The sequence below is a fragment of the Seriola lalandi genome, unplaced genomic scaffold (genome assembly GCF_002814215.2).
Source record: "Seriola lalandi dorsalis isolate HSWRI2012SDOR001 ecotype SW California unplaced genomic scaffold, Sedor1 jcf7180002054901, whole genome shotgun sequence".
Taxonomy (NCBI): Eukaryota; Metazoa; Chordata; class Actinopteri; order Carangiformes; family Carangidae; genus Seriola; species Seriola lalandi.
This window is the reverse complement of record NW_019525453.1, coordinates 1,297,950-1,325,186: the sequence shown is the minus strand read 5'-3', so window position 1 is coordinate 1,325,186 and position 27,237 is coordinate 1,297,950. Positions and strand designations below refer to the sequence as shown.

At 40.5% G+C, this 27,237-nt stretch overlaps 2 protein-coding genes across 2 annotated transcripts in view; one reads left to right on the top strand and one right to left on the bottom strand.

Annotated features, from left to right (window-relative positions):
* Positions 1–12,877: 12,877 nt before the first annotated feature.
* Positions 12,878–15,690, top strand: ccn2a (cellular communication network factor 2a). Its single transcript, XM_023430293.2, has 5 exons — positions 12,878–13,157; positions 13,356–13,572; positions 13,685–13,936; positions 14,035–14,246; positions 14,365–15,690. The coding sequence occupies exons 1-5, from the start codon at positions 13,095–13,097 to the stop codon at positions 14,659–14,661; spliced, it is 1,041 nt and encodes a 346-aa protein (XP_023286061.1). The 5' UTR covers positions 12,878–13,094; the 3' UTR covers positions 14,662–15,690.
* Positions 15,691–19,737: 4,047 nt separating this feature from the next.
* Positions 19,738–27,237, bottom strand: part of LOC111672537 (uncharacterized) — a 10,346-nt gene continuing 2,846 nt past the window's right edge. Inside the window, exons 3-9 of the mRNA XM_023429973.1 lie at positions 27,014–27,063; positions 26,092–26,185; positions 24,371–24,439; positions 24,167–24,253; positions 22,751–23,074; positions 21,454–21,893; positions 19,738–20,722 (exon numbers count right to left, since the gene is read on the bottom strand). Of these exons, the coding sequence (XP_023285741.1) occupies positions 20,639–20,722; positions 21,454–21,893; positions 22,751–23,074; positions 24,167–24,253; positions 24,371–24,439; positions 26,092–26,185; positions 27,014–27,063 (1,148 nt within the window). The 3' untranslated portion in view covers positions 19,738–20,638. The remainder of the gene's footprint in view (positions 20,723–21,453; positions 21,894–22,750; positions 23,075–24,166; positions 24,254–24,370; positions 24,440–26,091; positions 26,186–27,013; positions 27,064–27,237) is intronic.

Below are 27,237 nucleotides of genomic sequence, written 5' to 3'. Positions count from 1 at the left end.
TACATATTATCTGTTTAATCCAAAAAAAGACCAACAAAGTTTACAGGTGGCCAAGTGTTGGACTATTTTGCAGCAACGTAGTTACTTCCTAGTATTTTGTCTTGTTAAGCAAAGTTAGCGTCTCCTAGCTCTAGATTCATATTCAGCGTAGACATGAGAGTGGTAACAATCTTCTCATCTAACTCTTGACAAGAACACAAATGTTTCCCAAAATGTTATAGTATCCGTTTAATATTGTGTGGATTATGTAATACTACTATTCTTAAGGAAAAAAGTAGTAATAGTTTTGTGGAGGAAACTATTAAGTTTGCTTAGATTGGCTGTTGTTTGCACTGTAATAATTCCCGAATTGGACGTCATGGTTACCACTTATTTACGACTACATTTCTATTTTGAACCTTTTGCGTATTTGCTCTGATTCACTCCTGCTGAGAGTGGAAAACATATTTTTTGCTGTCTGTGCTGAGGTAGGAGAAACATGTGAAACTTGGGTCATCTGCTGTCGGTTTGACAGCTAGCTGAGCGATGACTCCTTCCTGCGTCATCACTTCCTCCTCACTTTGCCCAGGAATCCAGCTTCCACTGTTCCAGCTGGGGAATATTCCATGTTGTTGTCAAGAGGATGATGAGGGCATAATATTTTCCACCGTCAGTTAGTTGTGGGCAGGTATGCTACAAGGTCCAGAACACTCTGTCAGTGTGGGACACCATTGAATTTTTTCAGATTATTCATCTGTCAGTGTTGAGATATTACACTGTACTCTAAGTTTTTGCATCAACGTATAACCTGAACTTGTTCTGACCCATTTTGTAACTTGCATCTTCTACACTAAAGTGTCATTGTCCTGCCCTTCATTTAATGAATTAATGAGTTTCTGAAAAATGGATCGCTCCATCTCTCTTGGTCGTCGTTACCTTCACACAAGCAGCTGCCACCCTACTCAGGGTCCACAGAAAACATAATACTGTGGGAGCTACTTTTAGCAAAGGAGAGTGAAAACAGTGAGTAACAACAGACCAGCTGTGACCTTCCAGCTAACAGTCACATATACACGCATAGAGGGGTCAGATTGCCACCAGACAGACAGACAAACAGACAGACAGACATGGAGTGAGGCTGCAGTCTGACCTTGCAGCTCGCAGACAGATGGGGAGAGGCCTTTCGTTCCAGACACACAGACAGACAGGGAGGGGTCCTGTTAGCCACTGTGCAGAAAAACTGCATATCTGGAAACAATTAGAGCAGATGGGAAACCTGGCCAGGGTGTTTCTATAAGGCACAGCACAATTCTATCAAGAGTTTATTGAGAACAGTTTGTTCCCCAAATTAGTATTTTTTCACCAAACCACCAGTCACAACAGTGCAGTTCATTATTCCATCCAACATTTTATGAAGCAGCAAACAATGTTGTTTTTTCAATCCTCTATTCTGTTAAAAACACATTAGTGTTTACATTGAGAGCCTAGCAAAAAGGGAAAGCCCTTAGAGAGCAATATTTTCACAGCTGTTTATGAACGAACAGTCCTCATCGCGTTAATCTTTCACCTTTTGTTCAATGCCATTAGTCATCTGAAAACAGCATTCCCTTTTGCAGTGTTCAGCACTAACGACTTCATCAAAGGACAGATCTATTGTTGACCTTGAATGTTCTTTCGCTCCAGACACCACACAGACGCTGGTTCTCGTTGTCGATGCCAGCGGGTCTGACCAGGTTTCACTGGTAACGCCAAAGCTCCAGCGGTGATGAGAGGCACTCATCGCACACTTCCCTAATAAGAGCACTTGTGGCTTGAACATTGTTCTTTCAGATGATCACAGTGTTCTTTTCCTCTGTGCGGGTGTTGGTGCCAGGATGGCAAGCCTAAGCCTGGTGCTGCTTTTATTTTTAAACCACACACATGATACTTTTAAGTAAGAACTTTATGAATTTATGCCAGTAGTCGTGGAGTTGTCATGCAGTGCTACTACTATTATTAATTACAGAACAGTAGACACTGTACAGACACACTTATTAACCCATCCTTTCACTGATCACCCATCAATATTATTAATTGTAAAGCATGTATAGACAAATTAAAGTATTCTATACCTTGACAGCCTCTTATCAATACCTTGTAAACAATACAATCTCACCTTAAAGGGGCAGTTTACCTGTTATGTAGAGCACTACCCAGCCTTAGAAAAACTGAAGACTCAGCACTACTTAGCCTGTATTGTATAATGTCCTCTGTGGCTCCAGAGGAGTTTGGTTAAGTTAGAAAATAAGCCTGATGATGTCATCAGGGTTTTCGCAGCTTGAGTTTGAGGAGTACAAAGTACAGAAAGTCTGCATAACAAACTGGGGTTATGGAGTCGGAAAGACATGGTCGCTGACCAGGCAGGAATTGTATAACAAAAATATGATATCAAGTTGCTTTTATGGGAAAAATAAGATCCAGCATTTTTAGTGCTTCACCCAAAAAGACCTAAAAGTCAGGATATCTCAGTCTTTACCCTATCTGTTTTGATAATTTTTAGAAAGTTGTCTCATGTGAGTCCCCTGACTTTTTGAATGTGCAATAGCAAACCATTAGTACCTCTTGAAGGTCCATTTAGAAACCACTGTGGAATTTTCTGTTATATTACATGGTCTCCATTAGCAGACGGAGTTTGCTCAGCTGTGATGGAGTTGTAAATGTTCAAATTTCCATCAGACTCATTGGCTTTAAGGTTAAAGTTCAGAGTTCATTCTTAACCAAGGCAGTTGACATGACAATCTCACCTAAAGGTCTCTAGAGCTTTTGCTGATTTCCATCAGCATACATCGACAGCTCCTTTAAGTACTCAGAAAAAATTGGAAGTTTGGAGACTTACAATTCCATGGCAACTGAGAAAACTCCATCTGCTCTGAAGATCATGTAATATGGTCAAAAGCATCAGAGGGGTACTACAAGGATCTTGAGTTGAGACCTCTAAATCCTTACTTTACTATGACTTTTTGTGCCTAAATCTACAAAGAATTTTTGAAATCCTCACTATACAGTGACATTTTTATGCCTAACTATACCATGAGCTTTTATGCCTTACTGCACTATGACATTTTTTGCTGTTTTTACACCTTACCATACTATGATGTTTAATGCCCAATTATACTATGTTATTTTTTACATTTTTATGCTTTACTATAGTATGATGTTCTTATGCCTTACTATACAATGACTTTTTTATGCCTTAGTATACTATGACATATTTTGATGTTTGTATGCCTTACAATACTATGACATTTTTATGCCTGACTGTACTATGATGTTTTTTGACATTTTTATGTCTTACTACACTATAACGTTTTGGTGTTATTTAGCCTTACTATTCTGTGACGTTTTTATGCCTTACTATGCTATGACATTTCATCAGGAAAGACTCATTTGCTTAACAAATAAACTTTTATTCCCATGTGCAAAACAAGATAGCAAAAGTACGAGATGTGAGAGTCTTTGGCGATTAGACTGAATAATGATGTATGATATGTGATGAGGGGATGAGACTGTGCAAAGTATAGGACACCCCCCCGGGGTTCCAGGCACTGGTGGTGGTCTTGAAGACAGGAAGAGGAGAAGCTGGAGATCTGGATGTGATGAATGATGATGAGCTTGGCGTGACTGGATATGAAGACTGAAGGTGGATGGTTTGGAGGAGGTTGCAGCAATTCACCTCGATATGAAGACTGGAGGTGAAAGGGGTCCACCTGGTCCACCTGGAAAATCCAGCAAGACCAGCTAATGACCAGTAAATGTTTAAAGCTGGTTCTAGCTGGATTTCCAGTATGTTTGATTGAGGTGTCGTAAATGGAGATTTGTGTTACTGGCAAGGAGCTGCTAAATAATCAGAAACTTGTCAACAAGCTCTGTAGCAGGTACGCTCTGTTTCTGACAGTAAACAAACAAACTGTAAAAGCAGCCACTAGCTTTATATGAAACTGTATGTGGGCACCGTTCTCAAGCTGACAGCCAGTAAATAACCATCCAGTAAAACAGACAGTAAACACACACTTTCAAGACCAGTTTGACATCTCAGGCAACCTCAGTTTGAGAGTGAAAAAAAAAACATGAATTTAATGAAAACCTTCAAAAAGTCTAATGATAGAAAAACATTCTGAGTTTATTTGATGTTGAGGAATGGTTAGGTGAAGTCTTGACGGGATCTCTGCACATCACGGCTTGAAACACCTGTCGGGGAAGCAGAAACCCACAAAGCAAAATGTCTGTTTTTTTTCTGTGCTTGAGGTAACATTTTACTTGGCAGCGAATGAGACAAAGCAGCAGCGTGTGATTAAAGCCGATGTTTTTATTCAAGGCTTTTACAGGAAGCTAATTAGTTGAAGTATGCAGTCGTGTGCCAAGCTAATAGGGGGAAGCTGACATTCTTGCAGGAAAGCGGTGGCCTCAGAAAGCTACAGAATATGTATATACACACAAGACTCAGTTCAAACTGTTCACAGGGGTTTTTTTTTTAAATCAAACATTGAAAAAAGTTAGGATGTGGTTTAGCACACTGGACCACAAGGTGAGTAAATTTGAGAATACTGAAAAAAACCTGCTCAGGTTATTTGTCCTGTTGTAACTAGATGATAAAAGTCACTTTGAAATGAAAAAAAAATAATAACTATGTTCATAGAGACTGATTCTGGTGCTGTGGAGACTCACAGCTAATGGCATACTTCAGAAATTGCAAGGTAGACCTGACTGGGCAAAACAGACAAATAAAATGAAAAAGTATGTCTTAAGGGTTGTAAAAAAAAAGGCTGTTTAGAGGAATAGTGATCACACAAAAAGGCCGCTTTGTGGCAAAAAAGAATGACTTGATTGGTGAATTTAACTGAACAGCCTTGTACACCTCTGTTAAATGGTCTGCTGCTGGTGAACAACACTGAATATTCTAGCTTTACACAGGTAAAACAAAAGAATCCACCCAAAAACAAGCAATGCCTTTGAGTTTTGTCACTGCAGTGCACACCCATATTTGTCCAAATCTCAGTTGTGGGGCACTAATCTTTCCATTTATGGGTTGATCCATAGGATCAGTTTGTGTTGAGGTTCTTGCAAGTCAGAGAGTGATGAAGAGAGAAGATTGATACCACTGTTATTTATCTGTGACGTATAGATCTGTGGCTCGAGCCAGGAGGTAGGTAGCCTAACCTAGCATACTGGAAGCAGGGGGACCTAGATAGCCTGGCTCTAACACTCACACTTAACATGTATGTTATTAACCTGTGCACAAACAGAAAAGAACAGAAAAAGTTTTAGAATGATTTATGTGCTATAACAATTCTTTCTTTGAACAGTTTACAGGTAAAGACTTACAAAACTTTTGCAATAAGACTCCAGGATATCTGTTCACCAAGAAACAGTTACGCTGCGTAGCTCAACCGTAATTTGAAAGTTTAAGTGATGCTGGTGGGCATATTTTTTAACTTTAGACAGAGCCGGGCTAGCTGTTTCCCTGATTCTAGCCTTTATGCTAAGCTAAGCTAATCACCAAAATGTCACAAAATGTTGAACTGTTCCTGTAAAAGGAACAGACCTTCAACAAACTGCCAAGCTTAGTCACTCCAAACAAGCTCCAGTTAAATGCTTCTATTGTAGTTACGGCACTGTGTGTGGCAAGACCTGTGCTATATTTAGAAACCATCACCTGTAAAGGGCAGGCCATCTCCAGGGTCATAGACCCTCCACGACCTTAAGACTTCACAGTGTGATTTAGCACCAAACATTTTTAAATTTGAAAAAGATGGTTGATTTTACTACGGATGGCACCATGCGATCAACTGGCAGGATTGAAGTTAGGTTGCTGCAAGACTTTGCCTGGTTTCATCTAAACATTATGGTTCAATGTGAGGTCCAGAAGAGGAAGTGCTCAGTAAGAACCAAGCAGTGTGTCGGACATGATGTCTAAGATTAGAAACCCCGTCAACCTCTGGCTGAGAGGTCACTGAAACAGAACAGAGGCCATCCTGGACCCACATGGAGCTGTGTTTAAGTAAAGACCACCTGACTTCCATTTCCATGTGTGTGGCACTAAATCTACAGCTGAGATGAGTTTCTGCTGTTTGTTGAAAGAGTTACAGCCCAAATTCTCATCACTGTCTCTAGTCTAAACACTTTCCAGGACACAGGTTTTAAATAGGACACAGGTTTCCACTCTCTCTGCCTTTGACAGTTCAGCCACCCATCAGTTCCCCTTACTATATCTGTACAAATGTTCCCAGGCCCACTCAGTCTCTTGCTAGATTCGGCCTGTGAGGTTCAGCCAGTAAAAAATGCTTTGTCCAAGGCAGATGAAAGTGATATCCTTTCCCTTGTTAACACAGACTGGCAAATGCATTCCCCTAGATGTCTCTAACTAAATAATTTATGAGAAAATTTGACCAAAAAATGCAGTATGCTTTCCAACTATGCCCCTCTGGCATTAATCAGTATATTATACCTTGGCCCATTACCCCAAGTAATCCAAAACCCAACTATTTTGTACAGTCTGTTCCTGAAAAAGATTGGGTCTCATGCATGTTTCCAGTCTGAACATTTTCCACCACTCTCGGCTTTAAATAGACACAGTTTCCATCTTGACAGTTCATCTGCCCACCAACCCCATTGTTAAATCTCAACAAATCATCTCAGGCTCCGGATCCATTATTAGTTTCCACTGCTTGTCTCTTCATAGGCAGGCTTCAAAAAGCTTCCATCAGTGTCCAACTCTTTCATCTCTCAGTAATGGACCTGTCCCTTCTCCACTGTTAAATGTCAACAGATCACCATCCAATCCAATTCAAACTTTTCACCATAAGTGTTTTTACAGACAGGCTCCAAACTGTAAAAGAAGGCAGCAATTTACTTTCCAAGCAGATCTTTATTAGTCTGTTTGCTTTGCTGATGAAGCATGCATATTGCAGATGGCACATTAATGTTATGCACTTATTCAACTGTCTTGACAGGGTTGCTCCCTTGTTATGCATGCCTTATAAGTGGCTGTGTGGACTATTACAACAAAAAGTGTGAGCGTATTTTTCCATTGTGCTTGTTGAAAGTCAACAAAAATGCCTAAAATGTCAATAAATTATAGAATAACAGTATTTTCTCTCCTGTTTGCAACCACGTTGTTTTCACCTTTTCCACTCACATGTCTCTCTGCAGGCAGCCAAAAGAGTTCAAAGAAGTAGAAATATGCAGGCAGGAAAATCATTTTGAGATCTTGGTTTCATGTTCAGTTTACACAGTGGTATATAGATGGTTGGTTTGAAGGCTAGAGCCACGGAACATTCCTCAAATAGCCTGCCAGCTACCGCTAATGGAATTTAGTTTAGTGGACAGCTGAGTACAGATAACACAACCAAAGCTTCAAATATGTATCCCATTTGAGGAAAACACTCGGTTTGCATATATACATATGTACATATACATATACATATACATATACACATACACATACACATACAACAGGTTCCAGTTTAAAGTAGAGTCTCCAAAATTGCCATGAAGATGAAATGAATCAACAAAAAGTGCAAAAGTGCGCTTAATAAACTGGCAACTGGGTGTACATTTAAAGTCCACTAAGTACTTCAGCATGTTTTGGATAAATGCATCCACCAAACCTCACACACTTTTCTCAAACTGGAATAAAATGGAAAGTACACAAAATAAATGAAAGACAGATGATTTTAGAAATGCTTCATGTACTAAAAATGTTGACTGTGAAATTAAAGTCTATATCTGGACCGGTATGGAAGAAAAATGCAACTTTATTACAAAGTCTTTGGTGTGACTGACTGGCCTTTTTTTTTGTAATTTTGATGTTTATCTTCCTGTTTAACTTTGAAAGTGCTGGGAAGGTATGACTGCAGCTGTGAAGAATATGAGCAGTGTGGAAACAGCCCGAAGACGTCCCAGAGGATACAGAGGGCTCCTCTGTGACATCAGACTCAGGTATGATATCATCAACCGTGGTGCGATGGAACAGCACACACATGAGGTGTTCAAGAAAACTGGGAATAATTTCCACTTTCCATGCCTGAGGGAGAGACTAAATGAGGACTGTGTTGTCACCAGAGCCCCATGTGGGCAGATAAAAATGTAGCCTGACCAAAGTATGTCCTCTGCACAGATCCTAAAGCCGGAAACTTCCCAGCTGACATGACTGTGTTGCCTTGTGATGTCACACAGCAACTATGAAATGAGCAGTGAAGTAATGAGGCTATAAGTGGCAAGCAGCAACGTGCGTAAATGCAGACCAGGATAGAAGGCAGGCCTTGACCTGGAATTACTAGGGGGTCACATGACCTAAATTAGCATAACTTCAGAGCTAAATCAGGAGCATCACTTCATCAGTTTATTCTCTTGAGGTTAATTTTCAATTGGAAAAATAATAACCTAATAGTGAAACAATACATGAGCATGACGTTAGCACTGTTGAATAAACTTGAGTCAGCTTTTTTAGAGAGACAAATTCCAGTCTTCTGTGTTACTGTATACAGTATGTCAAGCCTTGGCCCCTTCACTATCCATTACCTCATTTTCCTACATATACACGCAGTGTTGATAAAAGTTTGCCAGGCTAATGGTGGCCCTGCATAGCAACTTGACATTAAGAAGTGACTTGATGAAGTGACTTTGATGTAGGCTACATCCTCTAGACACACAGTGTTGCAATGCGTAACAGTACATGCTGGGATTATTAGAAACTGTGATCCTTAAATCAATATTTTTCTGTTAACAATAGATCACATGGCTACTGTCACTTGTAGTGACGAATACTGAAAGAATTACCATCCAACAGTTCCTATTTATATTGTGTTTTATGTCATAGTTTTGTTTTTTGGGACTGCAATGATACTGTTGTTGTGCACAACAACAAACAAAGAAACAAAAGCATTAAAAACCTGCTGTATGCTAACTTTAAAACACCAAACAGAAGGCAGGGACCATTAGCAAATAGCTGATGAACGTAGTGGAGCATTTAGGGCCAGATTTTTCCATCAGGAGTTGGTGGAGACCAAAACACAGTAATTACCAAAGTGAATATGGGACCTACATTAATCACATTCCCAGAAACCCAAATAAATGCTAATGTTGCTCTTTATCTGCTGGGTGTGTTCATAGGCAACTGTTTTATAATAAGTGGTTTTATAAGGTGTGGCATTGTTCTGCTTGTAGCTTGTTTCCCCTGCAACCAAGTGGCAAGAAATAGCTAACGTTTAAAGGAAACAAACTCAGTGTTGGTGGAGGGGCCTTATTTTGTGATGGTTTTATTTGTGCTTTATTGGTTGGAGGTTTTTATTTATATACAAAACACCCATGAAAGAAATTTAAAGCTGCGCATGTTTTGGCCTTTTACAGTTAAATTATCGTTGTATAAAATGATCTTAAAAGTTGACAAAATAATCTGCGTAGATTTAGCACACTGGACAACAATATATTTTCCAGTGTGTGACAGCTTGCGCAGGTATCCTTTACATCACTGATGCCAACAAGTACAGAGCTGAACAGACTGCCCTAACATTGTATCACCACCAAAGTTCTGATTACTGATTTTAACCCACAGCTACTCTCTTAGACAAATATCTTGGTCTATACTTAGTCTTGACATATCCGGGCCTACCACACACAGAGCCATATGTTTCCTTTGGCCACCACCGTCGGCCCATTCACACATTTAGATCTGCAGAACAGTGAGTGTGCAGCCTGCTGATATTCTGCACTGGAAACCCTGAGACTGACAGCACAGTGAACACACAGTCTGACAGTAAAACAACAAGCATCAAAACAACATACACAACAATAGGAGTTTCCTTAGTTACTGTTACAATATTAAGGTGGCTTTCAGTTTACCTTAAAACGATCCTGCATGTATTTTTCACTTTGTTTTCTAAAAACATAAACCTTCAATTATTTATCACTTAGTCAGACTTGGTGTTGTCTGATAAAATTTTTATATCTTGCAGTCTTTCATAGGCATTCGAAGGCGAGAAAAACACAACAGGATTTCAATTCACTTTCACCATCCTCAAGTGACATTCCTTAAGACCATTCAGAAACTTCCCTGTGATGTAAGATAAACTGACTCAATAAATAAACAGCCTGACAGACAGTAGATTGCTCTGCACGCAAGATAACAAGTGTGAATGTTGTTTTGCAGTGTGGCTGGAGTACGTTCCTCTATCAAGCTGTTTCCTTCAGATATTACAGAGATGAAGTGTGAGCCCTGAAGCTGTAATGAGTGACAACACAATGCGCGCGCACACACACACACACACACACACACACAAACACACACACACAGTAACACACACTCTCTCTGGTCTGTTGTGAGAGACAGAGCGCTCGACACAAACCACACGTTCACTCACGGCTATGTTTTTCCTTGGTCTAATAGGAGTCCCTACTGTACTGAGCCAGCATAGAGAAAGAACATATCCATATTAGGAAAAGAGCAGACGTCCTTATATGGGGACGCTTCCTCTGTAGTAACAGCCCAGTCTGCTGGCTTCTCCCTTACATTCCTTCAGCTCCAGGTTTCTCTGGGAGTTTTTCATTTCCGATTCGCTGGCTGGAGAAGGAGCAGGACCGCCTTTCATAAGAGTCTGGCCTGGTGTGTGATCCCCCTTTTTCAAAAAAATACACAAACCTCCGTCTAGCCTCTTTCCTGCAATCCTCTACTCTGGGGTTTGATGTAGTAAAATAAGCCTGGCCAGGGACAGGGCACACCTGGCCTTTCAAGTTGGTCACAGACTAAACCTCATTAGGCAGGTGAGAAGCCAGAGAACATGTAGCCTTTGTTCCCGTAATATCTGCCCCACATGCCTGCATGGGACGGGCTGCACTTTCACTCAAGGCGACCCAGGATTTTTAATCATCATTTGTCCTTACTGAGACCCAGTGGACTCAAAACGTCATGTCAAATGTGAAATCAAATCCCCAGCCTTTGTTTTCAGCAGAATCCTTGAAGAAGAAAAAAAATGTAAAGAAAAGATGCCTAATGCTCAAATCAACAAACATCCATTTCAGGTCAGGAAATGCCATTAACTGAGAACATTAGTCTTTATCCCCTAAATACCTGTCCTGCATACCTTGGCAGGGTTGCACATTCAGCTCAGGTAACTCAGGAAACTGGCCATCAGGATCATCTTGTAGTATTCAGTGGCAGGAAGAGATGACAGAAGCACAGCTACATAGCACATGTTCTATTAATCATTTGTCCAATCTATTAGGTTGAATTTAAACTACTGTCATGTGACTCTGATCATTTCATAAGGAAAAAAAACTAAATGACAAGGCCTTAAACTCTTTACAGTCTAGTAGCTTGCATTATTGTAATGGAAGTTAGTCTGGTTGGTCCCAGTTTGCAGTAGTGGAAAGTACATTCAAGTACTTAAGTACAATGTTGAGGTACTTGTACTTTGATTATATCCATTTTATGGCACTTTACACTTCTAAACTCCGAGGGGAAATATGGTACATTTTATTCCCTTACATTTGTTTGGTGACTATAGTTACTAATTACTTTACATAAAAAATATGAAAAGCTTAAATAACTAAAGCAGTGGTTCCCAATCTTTTTGCCGTGTGACTGTTCACAAAGTGTGGGGCCACTTCGTCACATTTCATGTGTTTGCCTTGTCAAAAGAAACGTCCTCTAAACTTCTGAACTGTTGGAGGTCCAAAGAAACCAGTTTATCTAAGGCCAAAAAAGTTTTTTTTTTTTAAAAATGTATATGAATATGCGCAGCAGAACTACCTAGCAAACTACCTAACAGCATATAAATGGTTAAAACTAACTCCACCTTAAACAAGTACAACAGTATAATTCTGCTTATGCTTTGATATAACAGTATTAACAATCAAGCAGTGCATAATAAGATATCACTCAGGTGCCAACTCTCTGCAGACTGAGTGCTTTCACTCCTGATACTCACTCAAAACATTTATCTGATAATGCTGCATTTTACTTATAATGGAGTAATTTTAGATTGTGGTATTGCTGCTTTTAGGGAATAAGGTCATGACAAAATAATCTGTGTATTATGTCTATCATACAAAAGGATAATAGGAGGTATTTGTGCTCATTCATGCTCATGCACTCATGTGTTTAAATGAGTAATACTCAAAGCTGCAGCTCAGCCTCTGATGTCAGTGAGCAAAAATGCCCCTGCAGTGTCCCAGAGGTTTCACACAAGTACAGAAGACAAAGTCAAACTGCAGCAGCTGCCAAGTCTCTGTGCTGGAACAAGCACCTTGATAGATAACCAGCTCAAGCTAATAATACGAATGAATTTCCTTCCCACAACCGCTTGCTGTTCATTTATGAAAGTACAAGCTGTTTGTGTACCTTTGAAGCCAAAGCCGAGGAATGCTGTTGTGGGCTTAAAGTCTTAACCATACATTACACATCAATCAGTTCATTAACCCATTGCATGTTTATGCATTTTTATGAGTTTCTACCTGTTGTTTTTAACTGTTCTTCTTTCACATAAAGCTCTTTGTGCTTTCATTCTTGAACTGCGCTTAAGTTTTTTTTTTCTGTTCTTTTTTTAAAATTAATATTTATAGGCACCGGCTGTCTGTTTGTGAAGTCAGTTTTCAGGAATTCCCAGTGTGGGGTCCCAGGTCTCTAACCAGACTTAACCTCCCATTCCAGATGAAAGCTGCTCTGAGAGAGACAGTGTTGTTTGGCCGAGCAGCAGAGCCTTGCCTTCAGACAGCAGGAATGTGGGATGTCTGGAGTGGGGGTCAGGAAGCGAGGAAAGAATGCCAAGTATGTCCATGTTTGTCCAGGGCTGGCTCTCCATTCAGCCCCCAGTGACGTGCTGTGAGGGCCAGGGAGTATAAAGGGAGCTCGCCTCTCCAGTCAGAACTCAGATCAACTTCTCTACCGAAGCTAAACTCTAGCTTTCACCAAGAAAGAAAGAAAGAAAGACTGTGACTGGAGCAGCAGAGAAACGCTACGAGACAAAACGAGATCGACTTGATCAGAAAAGATTTCTCAAGCTCAAACTCTAAGACTAAAGGAAGACTTTCTCAACAAGACTTAAGGAAAAACTCGAATCTATTCCTACAAAGAAGAAAAGATGTCTGCTGGAATGAAGAAAATGATTTTGCTGCCTTTCCTGTGCATCATGCTCTCATACACGGTAAGTTGAGAAAAACCATTGAAAATGACATTAAACTGCTGTTTTTGTGTTATTGCAGGCTTTAATTATGTGGGCGAGTCCTTAAACTTTACTCTTGTCAAAACTTAAGCTCTAACCTTAAAAGACATTGCTGGATGTATAACTGTAGTTATGTTGCAACATGTGGAGATGATATTCACCCGATGATATTTACCTCAGGCTGCAGGTCAGGAGTGCAGCGGCCAGTGTTCCTGCCCCTCCACTCCCCCTCAGTGCGCCCCTGGAGTGAGCCTTGTGCTGGACGGCTGTGGCTGCTGCAGGGTGTGTGCCAAACAGATGGGGGAGCTCTGCACCGAGAAAGACGTCTGTGACCCGCACAAAGGCCTCTACTGTGACTTCGGAGCCCCCATCAACAGACGCATAGGAGTGTGCACAGGTGAGCCACTGAAAGAAGAAATAATGACTTTTCTACCATACGCCACAACGGGAGTCTACCTTAAAAGTGTACGAACTGAATCATGACCTTTACCCTGTCGTTTCCCCCACAGCTCGAGATGGAGCCACCTGTGTGTTTGGAGGAATGGTGTACAAGAGCGGAGAGACTTTCCAAAGCAGCTGCAAGTACCAGTGTACCTGTCTGGATGGAGCTGTTGGCTGTGTCCCTCTTTGCTCTATGGACATCCGGCTGCCCAGTCCCGACTGCCCCATGCCCAGACGGGTCAAGGTGCCAGGGAAGTGCTGCGAGGAGTGGGAGTGTGATTCTCCCTATAGACACAGTTTCATGGGCTCTGTTTTGCCTGGTAAGTTAGTTTGCTTTTGTGCATCGTAAAGTGTTTTTTCTAAGTGAAACTTAATCAGGATGGTCTTTCTAATCAAGTGTTTCCTCTTGTGTTTACAGCTTACAGAGAGGAGGAGACCTATGGCCCAGATCCCTCCATGATGAGGGAGAACTGCCTGGTTCAGACTACTGAATGGAGCGCCTGCTCTAAGACCTGTGGCCTTGGGATCTCCACCAGGGTCACCAATGATAACCGTGAATGCCGCCTTGAGAAACAGACCCGGCTTTGCATGGTGCGACCCTGCGAGTCACAGCTGGAGCAGAGCATTAGGGTGAGTTTTTGTCAAACTGCACTGCTCCAATAATCTCTACGGATAAAATACAAACACTTAAACTGCTGAGGAATGCCTGCTGAAGTTGTTTTTTCTTTCCTTCATTTTCTTCCTGCAGAAAGGGAAAAAATGCATCCGTACTCCCAGACTCTCCAAGCCCATGAAGTTTGAGATCTCTGGCTGCACCACCACCAAGTCCTACAGGCCAAAGTTCTGTGGCGTCTGCCTGGACGGCCGCTGCTGCACCCCCCACAGGACCACCACCCTGCCCATGGAGTTCAAATGCCCCGACGGACAGGTCATGAAGAAGCACATGATGTTCATCAAGTCCTGCGCCTGCCACCACAACTGCCCTGGGGAGAACGACATCTTCGAGTCCATGTATTACAAGAAGATGATGGGAGACATGGCGTGAGCCACTGAAGGACGATCAGAGCTTATGACTTGAAAAAAAAAAAAAAAAAAAAACAGAACTCCATCTCATTTTGCAGCTCAGTATATATGTTTTTTCATGTTTTAATTTGTCATTTTCTCATTGTAAAAGTAGTCCAGACACTTGTCTAAGTGTCTGTGTGTTTTGTATGGCTGATGCACATCAGCCACATTGACTCAGACAGAGGGTTGCATAGCAGCTCCAAGAGATTCCTGCACTATAACTTCTATGTTTGACAAACCTGCTGCCAGGTTTCTTCCCATTCCCCTTGAAATCCTTTTTACAAACCCGTCCATTTTTTGGTATGCATTTTTTATACCTTATCTAAACCTTGACCTCCTCTAAAATAATGAGGTGTCTAATAACTCCCTCCACCCGCCGAGCCCAGACCAGACCTGCAAACTCTAAGCAGCTGAAGAGGGAGCACGCAGACCACAGCAGGCCAGTGTTCCCCTGTCCAAACAGGTCTGAATGTGTCCTTGTGTGTGTGTATGTGAGTGTGTGTTTGTGTTTGTTAGTGCAGGCCTGAATGTCAGCCTTGTCTGTATCTACGCTGTTCACTCTGCTCACAGAGTAGAGGAAAGGTCAGAGTTTCCACCCAGCATGTGGATGAAAAAGAAAGCAGCATGCTGAGTTAAGGGTTAGATATGGAACAGAGTGGGCTTTGCCACGGCACTGAGGAAAAAAAAAAAAAAACAGACGAGTTGACTATTACTGATTCAGGTCAGAAGGAAGAGTCTCTATAGAAACAGAGTGTCTATTTTGTACAAAAATAGAAGAAAAGACTGGAAGAATTGTAATTTCATTCCTTTTTTATTGTTGATGTGTAAATTATGTATATATTTGTACAGTTTAAGTTAATTTAAAAGCCAAATTTGTTCTGTGCTTCGAAATGTATCGATAGTGTATTTTTTGTCAACAGTATTTTTTACTATTTTATTGAGAAGTGTGACAAAAATGTTACATGTTTTACTTTGTAGCGGAAATAAAATGTTATATTTTTTATACAAACACGTGTTCTCTGCTTGTTCTGTCTTTAATTCTGGTGCATGTATCAGATTTACTTGACAACACATATTACATCTGGAAGCTGACATGTCAAAGCATATTTAACACTTTTAACACGTTAGTCACCTGCATGACTTGAGCATCACTTTGTTCAACTTTTCAGACAGTGCAAGTAATAATTAATTATGAACAAAATATTACCACTCATTCCCGATGTCAAGTCTGCAGCTGAAGTTAATCACATGAGGAAAACTGGTTAATCATGAATTAGTTCTCTTTATAATTAAACTCATTAAAATAAACTGCTATCCTGTGATATTCTATGATTCATCCACAACAGTACGTGTTTATGGATGTTTTATTCCCACCACAGGAGCAACATATGAACTCTTCTGAATTTCTTCTTCTTTGACTGAGTATGTTGCTTGGTTATTTTTCATTCCACTTTCATGTGTAATGCTCTACTTCTTCAGTAAACAAAAAGATGTGCGAGTTCAAATATAGCAAACAACTGGAAGGCCATTTTTCCAAATTCCAAATTCCTATCAATTTGTTAGCTGAACTGAGAGTTTTAAATTAAACAGTATTGTTTTTTGTATTTTAAGACAAGATGGAAAAAACAAACCCTGATTCCAAAGAACAAAAAGTCCTAATGTGGCTATGGCTGGCTACGGCACTTTCATATCTCCCTCTCTGACAGTACTGAGAGCAGGAAAGAGGAACGAGGCAGAGTAATGTCGCCATCTGGTGGCCTTTTCACTTTGTTGTCATGAAGATCTTGTAACATCTCTAGGCTGTTACAGCATCATCCTCTTTACACCCATTGCTGTGTAGAATTGTCCGATAGTAGGCTAAACCAAAAAGTCAGACCTGCCAGTAATCTATTTAATCTGTTCTTCTTCTTCCTTCTCTTTGTCAACCATTTTCATAATGTGTTAAATTTGCTGTTTATAATGAATGTGTAACACAAAACCACCTTCAAATAGCTGTTTTCTTTTTTAACAGTGTTTAGTTTACAATATCATGCAGGTAAAAACTTGATAAGTTATATTTTTTTCTCATGGTATTGAGGCTTTTTAAAACTCTGTAGTTGCATGTATGGTTGCCTGATCACACAGACTTTAACAGTTTCAGATTTCAGCAGCTGTATCTATTTAAGCTGCCCGAGAATTTTTTTTTTTTTTTTACATTTTCAGTTTCTCCTCTGCCCACGTGTTTGTTTCCTTTCAATCCATTTACTTATTTTATTTCTACCTTTGCTCAAGAGCTCTTAACATATTGCTGTGTGGCAAAGCCAGTTAACCCTGCGCAGTACGATTCAAATCTACACTGGCTATATTCCTTCTGAATAGTAACAACCACAGAATAATGTAGATGCCAAACCAAGGGTTAAAATGTTGTCGACTCTATATCAGGGCAATATCTCTCTACTGCTGAAAAAGGACCGGGACCCCACAAATGTCTCCTCATATACACCTGTCTCTCTTCTCCCATTGGAAACAAAAGTATTAAGCAAAATTTTAGCTAATCGTCTCAAGTCATATTTCCAGAATCATTCACCCAGATCAGACAGGGTTTATCCCTGATCGACATATATACTTTAACATGAGAAGACTATTTAACATACTATATAGTCCTCTTCGCAACACGGAAGATTCGGTTATAATATCCCTTGATGCCGAAAAAGCTTTTGACCAGGTAGAATGGCCATATATGCTGTCTGTGTTGGTAAGATTTGGATTGGGCAATTCGTTCATTAACTGGATCAAGATACTATACAAGGAACCCACAGCCTCTGTAATCACAAACCTAAACAAATCCGATCCTTTTCGGCTATATCGAGGTACACGCCAAGGGGATCCTCTGTCTCCATTTATCTTTGCTCTGTCTCTGGAACCATTAGCCTCCTATATACGCTCTAGCCCAGAAATACACCCTATAATACATCTAGGAACCCAACATAAGATCTCGGCCTACGCTGATGACGTTGTATTATTTATTTCAGATCCCAAAGCCTCTATACCTCCACTGCTACAGTTAATAAATAAATTTGGCTCATTTTCAGGATACAAGATAAATTGGGGTAAAAGTGAACTAATGCCATTGTCAAATTCAGTAGATAGGATGTTCCTCAAGACAACTCCATTTAGAATTGTATCAGAAAAGTTCACAAGTCTGGGTATTATAGTCACAAGGAAGTTGAGTCAGCTACTACGCCATAACTGGGATGAGAAAATTGATCAGTTGGAGAGGAATATACAGCTCTGGAACACTTTACCTATTTCAATGGTAGGGCGTATTAACGCCATCAAGATGGTGGTCTTGCCAAGGTTTCTCTATATATTTCAGTCTATCCCAGTATGCATCCCTCAAAATCATTTCAGGAAGCTGGATTCTATTAGATCATCCTTTGTTTGGTCCGGCAAAATACCTAGGATTTCGAAGAAACATCTCATTAAAAGTCGGTCCGAGGGAGGTTTTGGCCTGCCTCAATTTAGATCCTATTATTTGGCTGCTCATTTAAAGATTTTTTCGTTTTGGATGGAGTGTTTACCAGGCAATAACCTGGAGGAGATGCCTGCATGGTTACAAATTGAACACCTCTCCTGTCAGCGCACCTCTCTACCAGCACTTATTAACAGCCCAGTAAAGATTAAGAAGCACTTGTATAAAGATAACCCGATAATTTGCAACTCTTTAAAGATATGGAAACAGGTAACAACAACTCTGAAAACACCCAAAGTTTATTTGGATTCTCCTATTTGCTGTAACCATGCTTTTAAACCTGCACTAGAGGATGTAGTTTTCTCAAACTGGAGAGAGAAGGGTATTATCACTTTGAGAAATGTTTATATTGGGGGTCATTTGGCCTCCTTTCAACAGTTACAGCGGACATTTCAGCTACCAACTTCCCACTTTTTCCGATTCCTACAGTTGAGGCATTTTGTGAAAAATCATGTTCCACAATATGAACGTAAACCACAGCACGTAGCATTAGATAGTTTCTTGCAAATCAAACCATATACGAGAGGGGCAATATCTAAATTCTATGGTATCATACAGAATGTGAATAACACATTGTCAAACCCATTTAAAGTGGCTTGGGGGAGAGAATTGGGTAGGGAAATCTCAAATGAGATGTGGGAAAATTGTATTAAGAACATCCATGATAGCTCAATCAATGCAAGAAATAGTTTGATACAATTCAAAGTAGTACATAGACTGCACTATTCTCCCTCCAGGTTGCAAAAAATATTTCCGGATGTGTCACCCCAATGTTTTAAGTGTCGTATTGAAGAAGGAACACTATCCCACTTATTTTTGTCATGTCATAAGCTGCAATCATTCTGGGGCTCCTTATTTGACTTTTTCACTAAGGCCTTTAATCATCCATGTCACCCAGACCCATTCATCGTGTTGTTTGGGGTGGCCAACCCAGACAGTGCGAAAAGTGGTTGTGAAGCTAAGGCTATCTCCCTCTCAACATTGTTAGCCAGAAAATTAATTCTGCAATCTTGGAAATGTGAGAGGTCTCCTACATTTGAAATGTGGCTGAGGGAGTTGGGAAATGTATTACACTTGGAGAAAATCAGGTACATTATGTCTGCTAAAGAGGAAGTCTTTTTTAAAATCTGGCAGCCTTTTCTCGATTTAATGTCTAAAAACTGAACTAGTGCTATTCTATCACTGCGCCATTACCTATGCTCTATGTCCTGTTTGTCGCATGTCAAAAACCTCTGTCAAGAATCTGTACTGTTTTGTGTTCTCTCTCTTTGTTATGAAAACAATAAAAAAGAAATACACAAAAAAAAATGTTGTCGTCTTCGAATTGAATAACAGTATAAACAGATTGTGTGTCAGGGTGATGATTCATGTTCTCAGCTTCATCGCCCACAGACACAAACAAGTTCGGAATGAAACTATAGCGTAAATGAATGTCTCTGTACAGTGAGAAGTGAGGTTCACTGTGGACTGTGTGAGTAAAAATACAGTATAGTGTATATAAACATATTATACAGTATTGAATGAATCTTCACTCTGGTAATCCACTTGTATTTACCAATTTCATTTCAATTTAATTAGATGCCATGTGAAACAAATGATCATTTGAACCAGTCAAACATCTAATAAGATACCTACACACCTATACATTTGTTAGTATGCATTTTATTGCATCAGTTCTATTATGTACATATTAATTCTATCTTAGAGGCATTAAATGGGTTTACCAAACAGAGATTTCCGGATTAAATTTATTTGTTTTCTTACATAAATTCCATACAGTGTCAGATTACAATCTAGCCATTTATCTGCTAAAAATGTTCATTTATTGCCTTGGCTTGATTAGAGTCAACTGTACCTATAATAATAAGTAAGCATGTATTCTTCTTCCTTATAAGTAAGTAAGCATCTCAGAAAGAGCTTTGTACATGTGTACATGCCGTCACTGTACAACCTCACCTTGTTGGTGTGTGTATACCTGGATCTGTCCCAACCTTTCACATAAATCAATGTGCAGTGTTAAAATAATCTGAAAAGCAGGCGAGACACATTTGCAGAAAGACAGAGATGATTGTCAGAGAAAATTAAGGAAAACAAGCTTTCAACCTTCACTGACAGAGAGATTTTTCCTTTGGGAGCCTGGCTGAATGCACTGAATAATATATGCACATGTTTGAAAGCACAGAGCTGGTGCATTTGTATGTTTTAGTATGCATGTCTAGTTGCAATGTGCATCTACTGTTTGCTACTCTATGAGAGGGACAGAATGTCACAAGGGAGGCTGCAGCAGTGTGGCGCAAGTGGGCATCCTCAAGAAAAATGGCAAAAGATAAAAACTTGTCACATATTCACACGCTCTATCTGTGGAAACCAGGCAGCTGGTAAAGCGGAGGAGGACGAGGAGGCAGAGGAGGTTGCCGTGTCAACTTTGTACCAGTCTCTCTCTCTCTCAGCCGCGCCGCAGCTCATGGAGTTTCTGGGCAACGTTTTCAAGCTCCGACTCGATGGCTGCCAGGCTTTCAATCTCTGGCTCCTGCAGAGACAATGGGAGGACGGCATGTGGGAAAAAGATACAGCATGTGATATACAGTATACTGTATGAAACTTTTCATGCGCAGCAACTTTAAAAATATCAGAACATAACTAGCGTCCATGTTTTTTTTCTGGTTGTTAACAAGACATTATCATGACCTAACTTGCCTCTTTTAGTCTCATTGTTGCAACAAATGAATAACAGTTTACCACGATCAAGGCTATCATAGTAAATAACTTCGTTTGAAAATCCTGAAGGGCAGCAGCTGTGCCATTTTGTATCTTCACAGGATTCGATCTGTAGGATGAGCTCAGATTTTAACAGCACAATACAAATTTCTTACTCTGTGTTTTGGCCCCTATGAGCTGACAAAACTACTAGCAGTTACATGTTATATGTGGTTTGTTTAATCTGTGTAAAAACTGTATGTTTTATGTGCCAGACTATTTATTGTTCATATGGGTGCAGTGTTTTGTTACTTTGGACAGAGCCATGCTAGTTGTTTCCCTCTGTTTCCAGTCTTTATGCTAAGCTAAGCTAATTGGCTGCTGTCTATCACTTCAAATTCTACAGATATACATGAGAGTGGTATCAACCTTCTCATCCAACTCTGAGCAAGATGAAACCAAGCCTATTTCCCAAAATGTTGAACTATTCCTTTAAACCTTGTCATCTCTGTCTCTTTTATGTCCCACTTAAATGTTGGAAGATAAAAGGAGAGGGAAGCTCACCTCTGCCTTTCTACTGGCACTCCCCTCTTCCTCCGACACCCTCCTGTCCTCTGGTCCCCTCCTGGCGATCATCTGGAGCTCCTTCTCCTCTGGACTCCTCTGCGTGTCTCTCTTCTTCTTCTTCTCCTCCTCGTCGTCGTCCTCAGTGACCTCCTTTGAATGATGTGGCACTTCCTCCTGCTGACCGTTGAGCTGCTGCGCCTCCTTTCCGTCTGCTTTTCTCTTCAGTTGCAAACCCTTGCCCCTCTTGGTCCATCTCTTTAGGCTCTCCCTGCTCCCTCTCTTCATCTCCCCTTCCTCCCCCTGCTGCCCTTCTTGTTTGTGTGAGAAAAGTGCAGACCTCTTCTTTTCCTCCTCCTCCTCCTCCTCCTCTACTTCATCAGACTTCTTCTCTTTTGATTTGTTTCTGGAATCATCTCTCTTTTCATCAGATCCAGCACCTGGGAATGAAAAATAAAAAAAAATGGGGGTTTATTTTTTTGTCTGTTTTCTTACTGGAACACATCTACCAGATGACCAGCAAAGCACTCTCCAACATCAGCAAGATTTCACTTCTTTTAATGAAATACTTCTTGCCAGCTGGCAGCTCGGCCCCCAGTACTGCTAGCTGTGCTTTATGGGAATTAACAGCATGGCAGGAGCAATCAGATGACTTGGCCGAGGTTCCCTTTTTGTAGAACAGGTATGCGTATTTCATTGTACTTTGCCATTTTATGTCAGAAAAAAAAAAATTCTCTGTTAATCTGTTGAAAGGTTAGGAGATAAAAAGAAATAAATCTTGACTGCAGGTTTGATCTGAGGATGGTTTTAGAGATGATGGCGAATGATTCCAGCTGTAACCAATGCACAGCAGCTCATTGAAATTCCAGTACATGGAGATATTTAATCACCTCTGTTAGTGTGCTGTCACTATGCCAGCCATTTTGGCCTCCCTCCCCTCTGGGGGGGGGGCTGAAATTCATCATGTAGATGGAAGCACTTCCATCAATCACCCAGCCCCGTGGCCGTGGTGGCAGGCGGTTTCATCTACAAGGCAGTTCTTCTGCACTCTGCCGATCTTAAGATGCAGTTATCTGCATTTGGTCAACATCCGTCAGCCTTTTCATTTGCTTGGATGTCCTTTATTTCTTGAGGAAAGATAAATCAGACTTGACTGAACTCTTAAAAAATCAAGATCTAAACTTGAATTTGCATGTTTCCTGTCGTCTTTTTAGTTTTGTACCTGTTTTTGCATTTGGTGCTTTTAAATTGAAAGTAACAGTTCAGTGACACAGAAAAGACAGAAATATGTACTTACCTTTCTTATCCTTGTTTCCCTCCTCTGAATTCTCCTCTGAATTAGCTCTCTTCGCTTCATATTCTTCTTCCTGTTCTTCCTCCTCCCTCTTTTCAGCCTTGCCCTTATTCCACTCATCCACAGACTCAGAGACGGGACTTCCTGTGCTCTCGTCATCTTGCCTCTTCACCTGCACCTCTTCAGTGATGTCATTGTCCTCCCGAGACTCTCCATCTCTCCGGCTCTCATCCTTTTCGCCCTCTCCATCCCCATTTCCCGTCCTCCTCGTCTGCAAGAGGATGGATCTTTCACCGAGGCCTCCTAAAGCCTCTAACATGGATCGATCTAAAAATGGGGAGCAGTAGAAATTTAATTCACTGGAAGAAATTGATTTTTCCAGTGTTGTTAAAGGAGGGTGCTTACAGAGAAGCACTACAGGTTATTACAGGGGTCATTTAGTGCTGTCTCTGTCAGATTTGTGTGTTTTAGCTCAGCGGAGTTGGGTCAGTATGTCAGATTTTAGTTAGTTCATTAGTTAATTGATGAAAAAAGAAGCTATTTTGATCAATTTTTTTAAACATAATTTTTCAATCAAAATGCCAAATATTTGACAGCTCCATCTTCTCAAATGTACGTGTTTACTGCTGCTACTGTTTTGTATTATTGTAAATAGAATATCTTTTAGTTTTGGAGAGTTAGTTTGACAATGGAGGGAGGAAGATGGAAACATCATCATGACCTCTGGCAAATTGTTGTGGCCTTTTTTTTTTAATTACTGTTGAAAATTTTTTACACCAAACAATTATTCAAATTGTCAAAAGATTAATCAATAATGGTTGGTTGAAACTCTAACTTATATTGGTAAAGCTACTAAAGTGTGTGTTAACGTCAGTTGACATTAGCTGGAGACAGCTCTAGGTGAGCACAGGAATGAAGTCGGCTATAAAGCATGCTGCAATGTCATTTTTAAGTCTGGACCTCAGGGAGCATACAGCAGATCAGAGTTAGTAGAAATGCACCTTAGCAAACAGAATTTTTTTTTTTGTCATTACTGTTCTTGTTCTCCTCTTGCTACTTGTACACTGTGCTTCACTGACTTAAAATAAAAACACCCAGGTGTGCTGTCAGGTGGAAGGACCTCAGTATGTATGACCTGATTCTGTCCACAGGAAGCGTCAGCAGGGTTTACATTCACCTCAGCACTTCTCCACTGTTTGTCAGCCCTGCTTTGCTGACAACAGAAAATGGCGAATAATGAAAGTACTACATCATTTTGACAGTCGGTGCATTTTAATATGTTGATTATGTATTCCTCTGAATGGAACCAACTGAAATTTTGTTGGTCTGAAATAAACTGCATAGCAATGCAGCAAAGTGTGACTGCACTTGACTCTCCCAGACCGTTTCCCATGCATCAGAGCTACTGAAGACACTCACCGGCGATGTCATCTGTAGTCTGAGGAGTTTGTGTCATTGTGTCAGGTCTAGCGGCGTCTCTTTGCAGCTGAACTGTCTCTTGGCCACCTAAGATTAAAATGTGTTATTCAAGCTTACTGCCTGTGCCACCTGTCTTGTCTTCATACACATGTAAACAAGCATGTTCAGCACGCAGACATCAGCTGCCTGCGATCTGTGACTCACCTTGAAGAGCGATCTCCTGCAGCTCCTTCAGAAAGTTATGATGGCGAAGGATCGTAACAAGCCTGTCATCTGCGCACACACACACACACACACAAAAACACACATTGAAATGCATGCAAATGAGCAGCTGAATACCTCGCTCAGGAAAAGAAAGGAGAAGACAAAGACAATAAAGTGAACCTGCAGGGAGGGATGAGGGTAAAAACACAGGTGTGTGTCATTCCCCTTCACTTTTTCACAAGGCTCAGCAGTTTGCTTCACTGGTTCATCGGAGTTAATTGCCCTGAAATTTACTGCTTTCAAAGCAAGAGCACAATTAATCATTTGGCCCACAGAGACTCCCCCAGTGAATTACAGCAGCAAAAAGGACTGGACATTCTGCTGACCCACAAACGGCACCATATACTGTACGCAGCAAGCACAAAAAAGAGATAACTACTGTACTGTAGTGCTCTGATATCAGTCAGTGATTGTTCTTTTTCCTTTCCTCACATCTCTCTCTTTGACTCCCCCCTTTCTCTTCCTCTCTTTCCGTCCCTCTGGTGGTGTGCAGTTTCCCTCTCCCTCGGTAACAAATGCTCGGCGAGTAACGCTCTTATTGATTTTTTACAACAAGGACAGCATCAAGGTAATACCCTGTCTATGTAACTGAATAGTCTTTACTGAGTGCTAGTGGTCCCCGCTGTATATAACTCTCTGCAGCGTTTTTTTTTTTACCCAGCAGACACTGCATCAATCCATTAACCTTATGATGTGGGCACCGTGCACTCACCATGCAAAAGGAGAGAGAGTATACTGGGTCGCTAGAAAACAGTTTTCAGTCAACACAAAGTCAGCTGTAAGTAAACAAGCTGCCAAGCCCTAATTAGTAGGAGCATGGTGATGATAATGATGGAGATTATCATAATGAAGCTGAACTTATGCATAACTCAAAGCCTCATTTTTTTTTGTTCTATATAAAATGTTGTAAAGAAGAAACTTGACCAAACTCCCTGTGCTTGGGTTGCAGACTTTTACTTATCTTTTTTAGGTTCACATTAAAGTAAAGGATTACTTCATTGATTGACTGATTGATTATTGACTGTTTACATGCCAAATACAAAATGACACCCTGAAGTTGGATGTGCAAAGGGTGTTATAGCAGAAAATACCTTAAACTTGACAAAGGACCAAAATCTCAAAAATAATGTTCCCGGTGATGGGATTCACATGCAGCAGCACATTTCTGAAAAAGGAGTCAAGGTTAGATATGCCATCTTTGTTTTTAAAGATTTTCTTTTTTTTGAATGGAATAAATTGAATACGCTCAAGCTGGGTAATAAAGTATGTCTATCAGTTATCAGTGCTGAGACTAGATATCAGCTCTCTGATCATTGTGTTGTAGCTTAAATGTTTTTTTCCTCCTGATTTTAAAGGCTGCATCTCAGATAAGTGACACTGTTGTAGCTGAGTCACATGAATAAAATCATAATCTCCTCATCATGATTGTTTCCCAAACATTTTCTTGCACATAAATACTGAAAATCTCAACAGTCAATAGTCACTGAGGTATTTGTTCAAAAATACTGTGACATTTGATTTTGTAAGAATTCCTTAGCTGGTTGTGAAACAGCAGGACTGTAGTACGGTGTACGGTGACTTAAGTGTGGCTTTATTGTATTAACTTGCTGCACCTGCACAGTCTATGTTTAAAGGATGGAGGAAAAGCACTAGTTGCTTACCTGTCTTCAGTGTGACCAGACACTCCTGACTGACTGGCACAGGGTGGGGCCTTGATAGCACATCTGCCAACGCCTCCACAACACATTTCATCACCTGTGGACAAAGACAGTACACGGAAAGGCTTAAAAACCTCTGCTGTGACAGCTTGATATTTCCCTGATTAGAGCATATATGATCAAAATATCACAGAATCTAGTTGTTCAGCTTTGGGGAGTGAAAAGCTGCAGGCTGAGGGCTATATCTTCCTCTTGCTTCTCTTTGAACACAGTTCTTGTGCTAACTCGGCCACTAATTCAAAGACATTAAAAAAACTCTTAGATGATAGATCAAAAATCATTTCAACTCCCATTGTGCTTTCCGTGTTAAGCCAATCCCACATGGCTAATAATTTCTCATTTTAATATTCTAAGTGCTCTGCCTCTGCCTGCCAGATCTTTAGATGTCACTCTTTAGCACATCATCCACATCTTCCCTTCGTATCCTCAACTCTCCAACCCCAATTCTAGAAACTACTCTCTCTCTCTCTCTCTCTCTCTCTCTCTCTAAAGATGTGAAATGGATCCAGTAATACCAAATCATGAAGGTCAAGGCTCTCCATTGGTCTCAAAATGGTATCTATTGATTTTAACAAGGTCATACTGAGGTAGCTCCCAGTGTAGAAGGTACTTGAATGAGTTAAATTGCTTGGATCAAGTATTTGTCTCTGCTTTGCTGTGTGTGACAAGCCAGGGAAGAAAGACCTGATCTCCTGTAATGAGGCAGTATTTAGTACATTTCATCAATGTGAATGTTCTTCTGGTAAAGATTCAACTACAGCAGGTGACTGGTGGTGTGTACTGCTATTTCTACTACAGTACTATAATAACACCATTAATACAAAGACAAATGATAACACTAACAGTAATAATTAAAACATGTTACCTTTACGTCCTCATTCTCCAGCTGACCTGAAGTCACTGGCAATGACAGAACTGCAAGAAAAGCAAGAAAAGCAAAATATGTGTCATGCTGTCATTATCTGATCTTTTATCTTATAATCCCCGAGTCTCTCGTGTGTTTCTCACTGTTACTAAAGCACAATGACAGAGTAGCAGGGGACTAAATGTGCCAAAGGTGCAGGTGAATTCTCTCCATCTCTCGCTGTG

What these genes read in the sequence shown, in the direction of transcription:
- ccn2a (XM_023430293.2), top strand. Translation starts at nt 13,095, where the DNA reads ATGTCTGCTGGAATGAAGAAAATGATTTTGCTGCCTTTCCTGTGCATC. An exon ending in ACGCATAGGAGTGTGCACAG is followed by an intron (nt 13,573 to 13,684) that starts GTGAGCCACTGA and finishes TTTCCCCCACAG; the next exon opens with CTCGAGATGGAGCCACCTGT. An exon ending in AGCTGGAGCAGAGCATTAGG is followed by an intron (nt 14,247 to 14,364) that starts GTGAGTTTTTGT and finishes TTCTTCCTGCAG; the next exon opens with AAAGGGAAAAAATGCATCCG.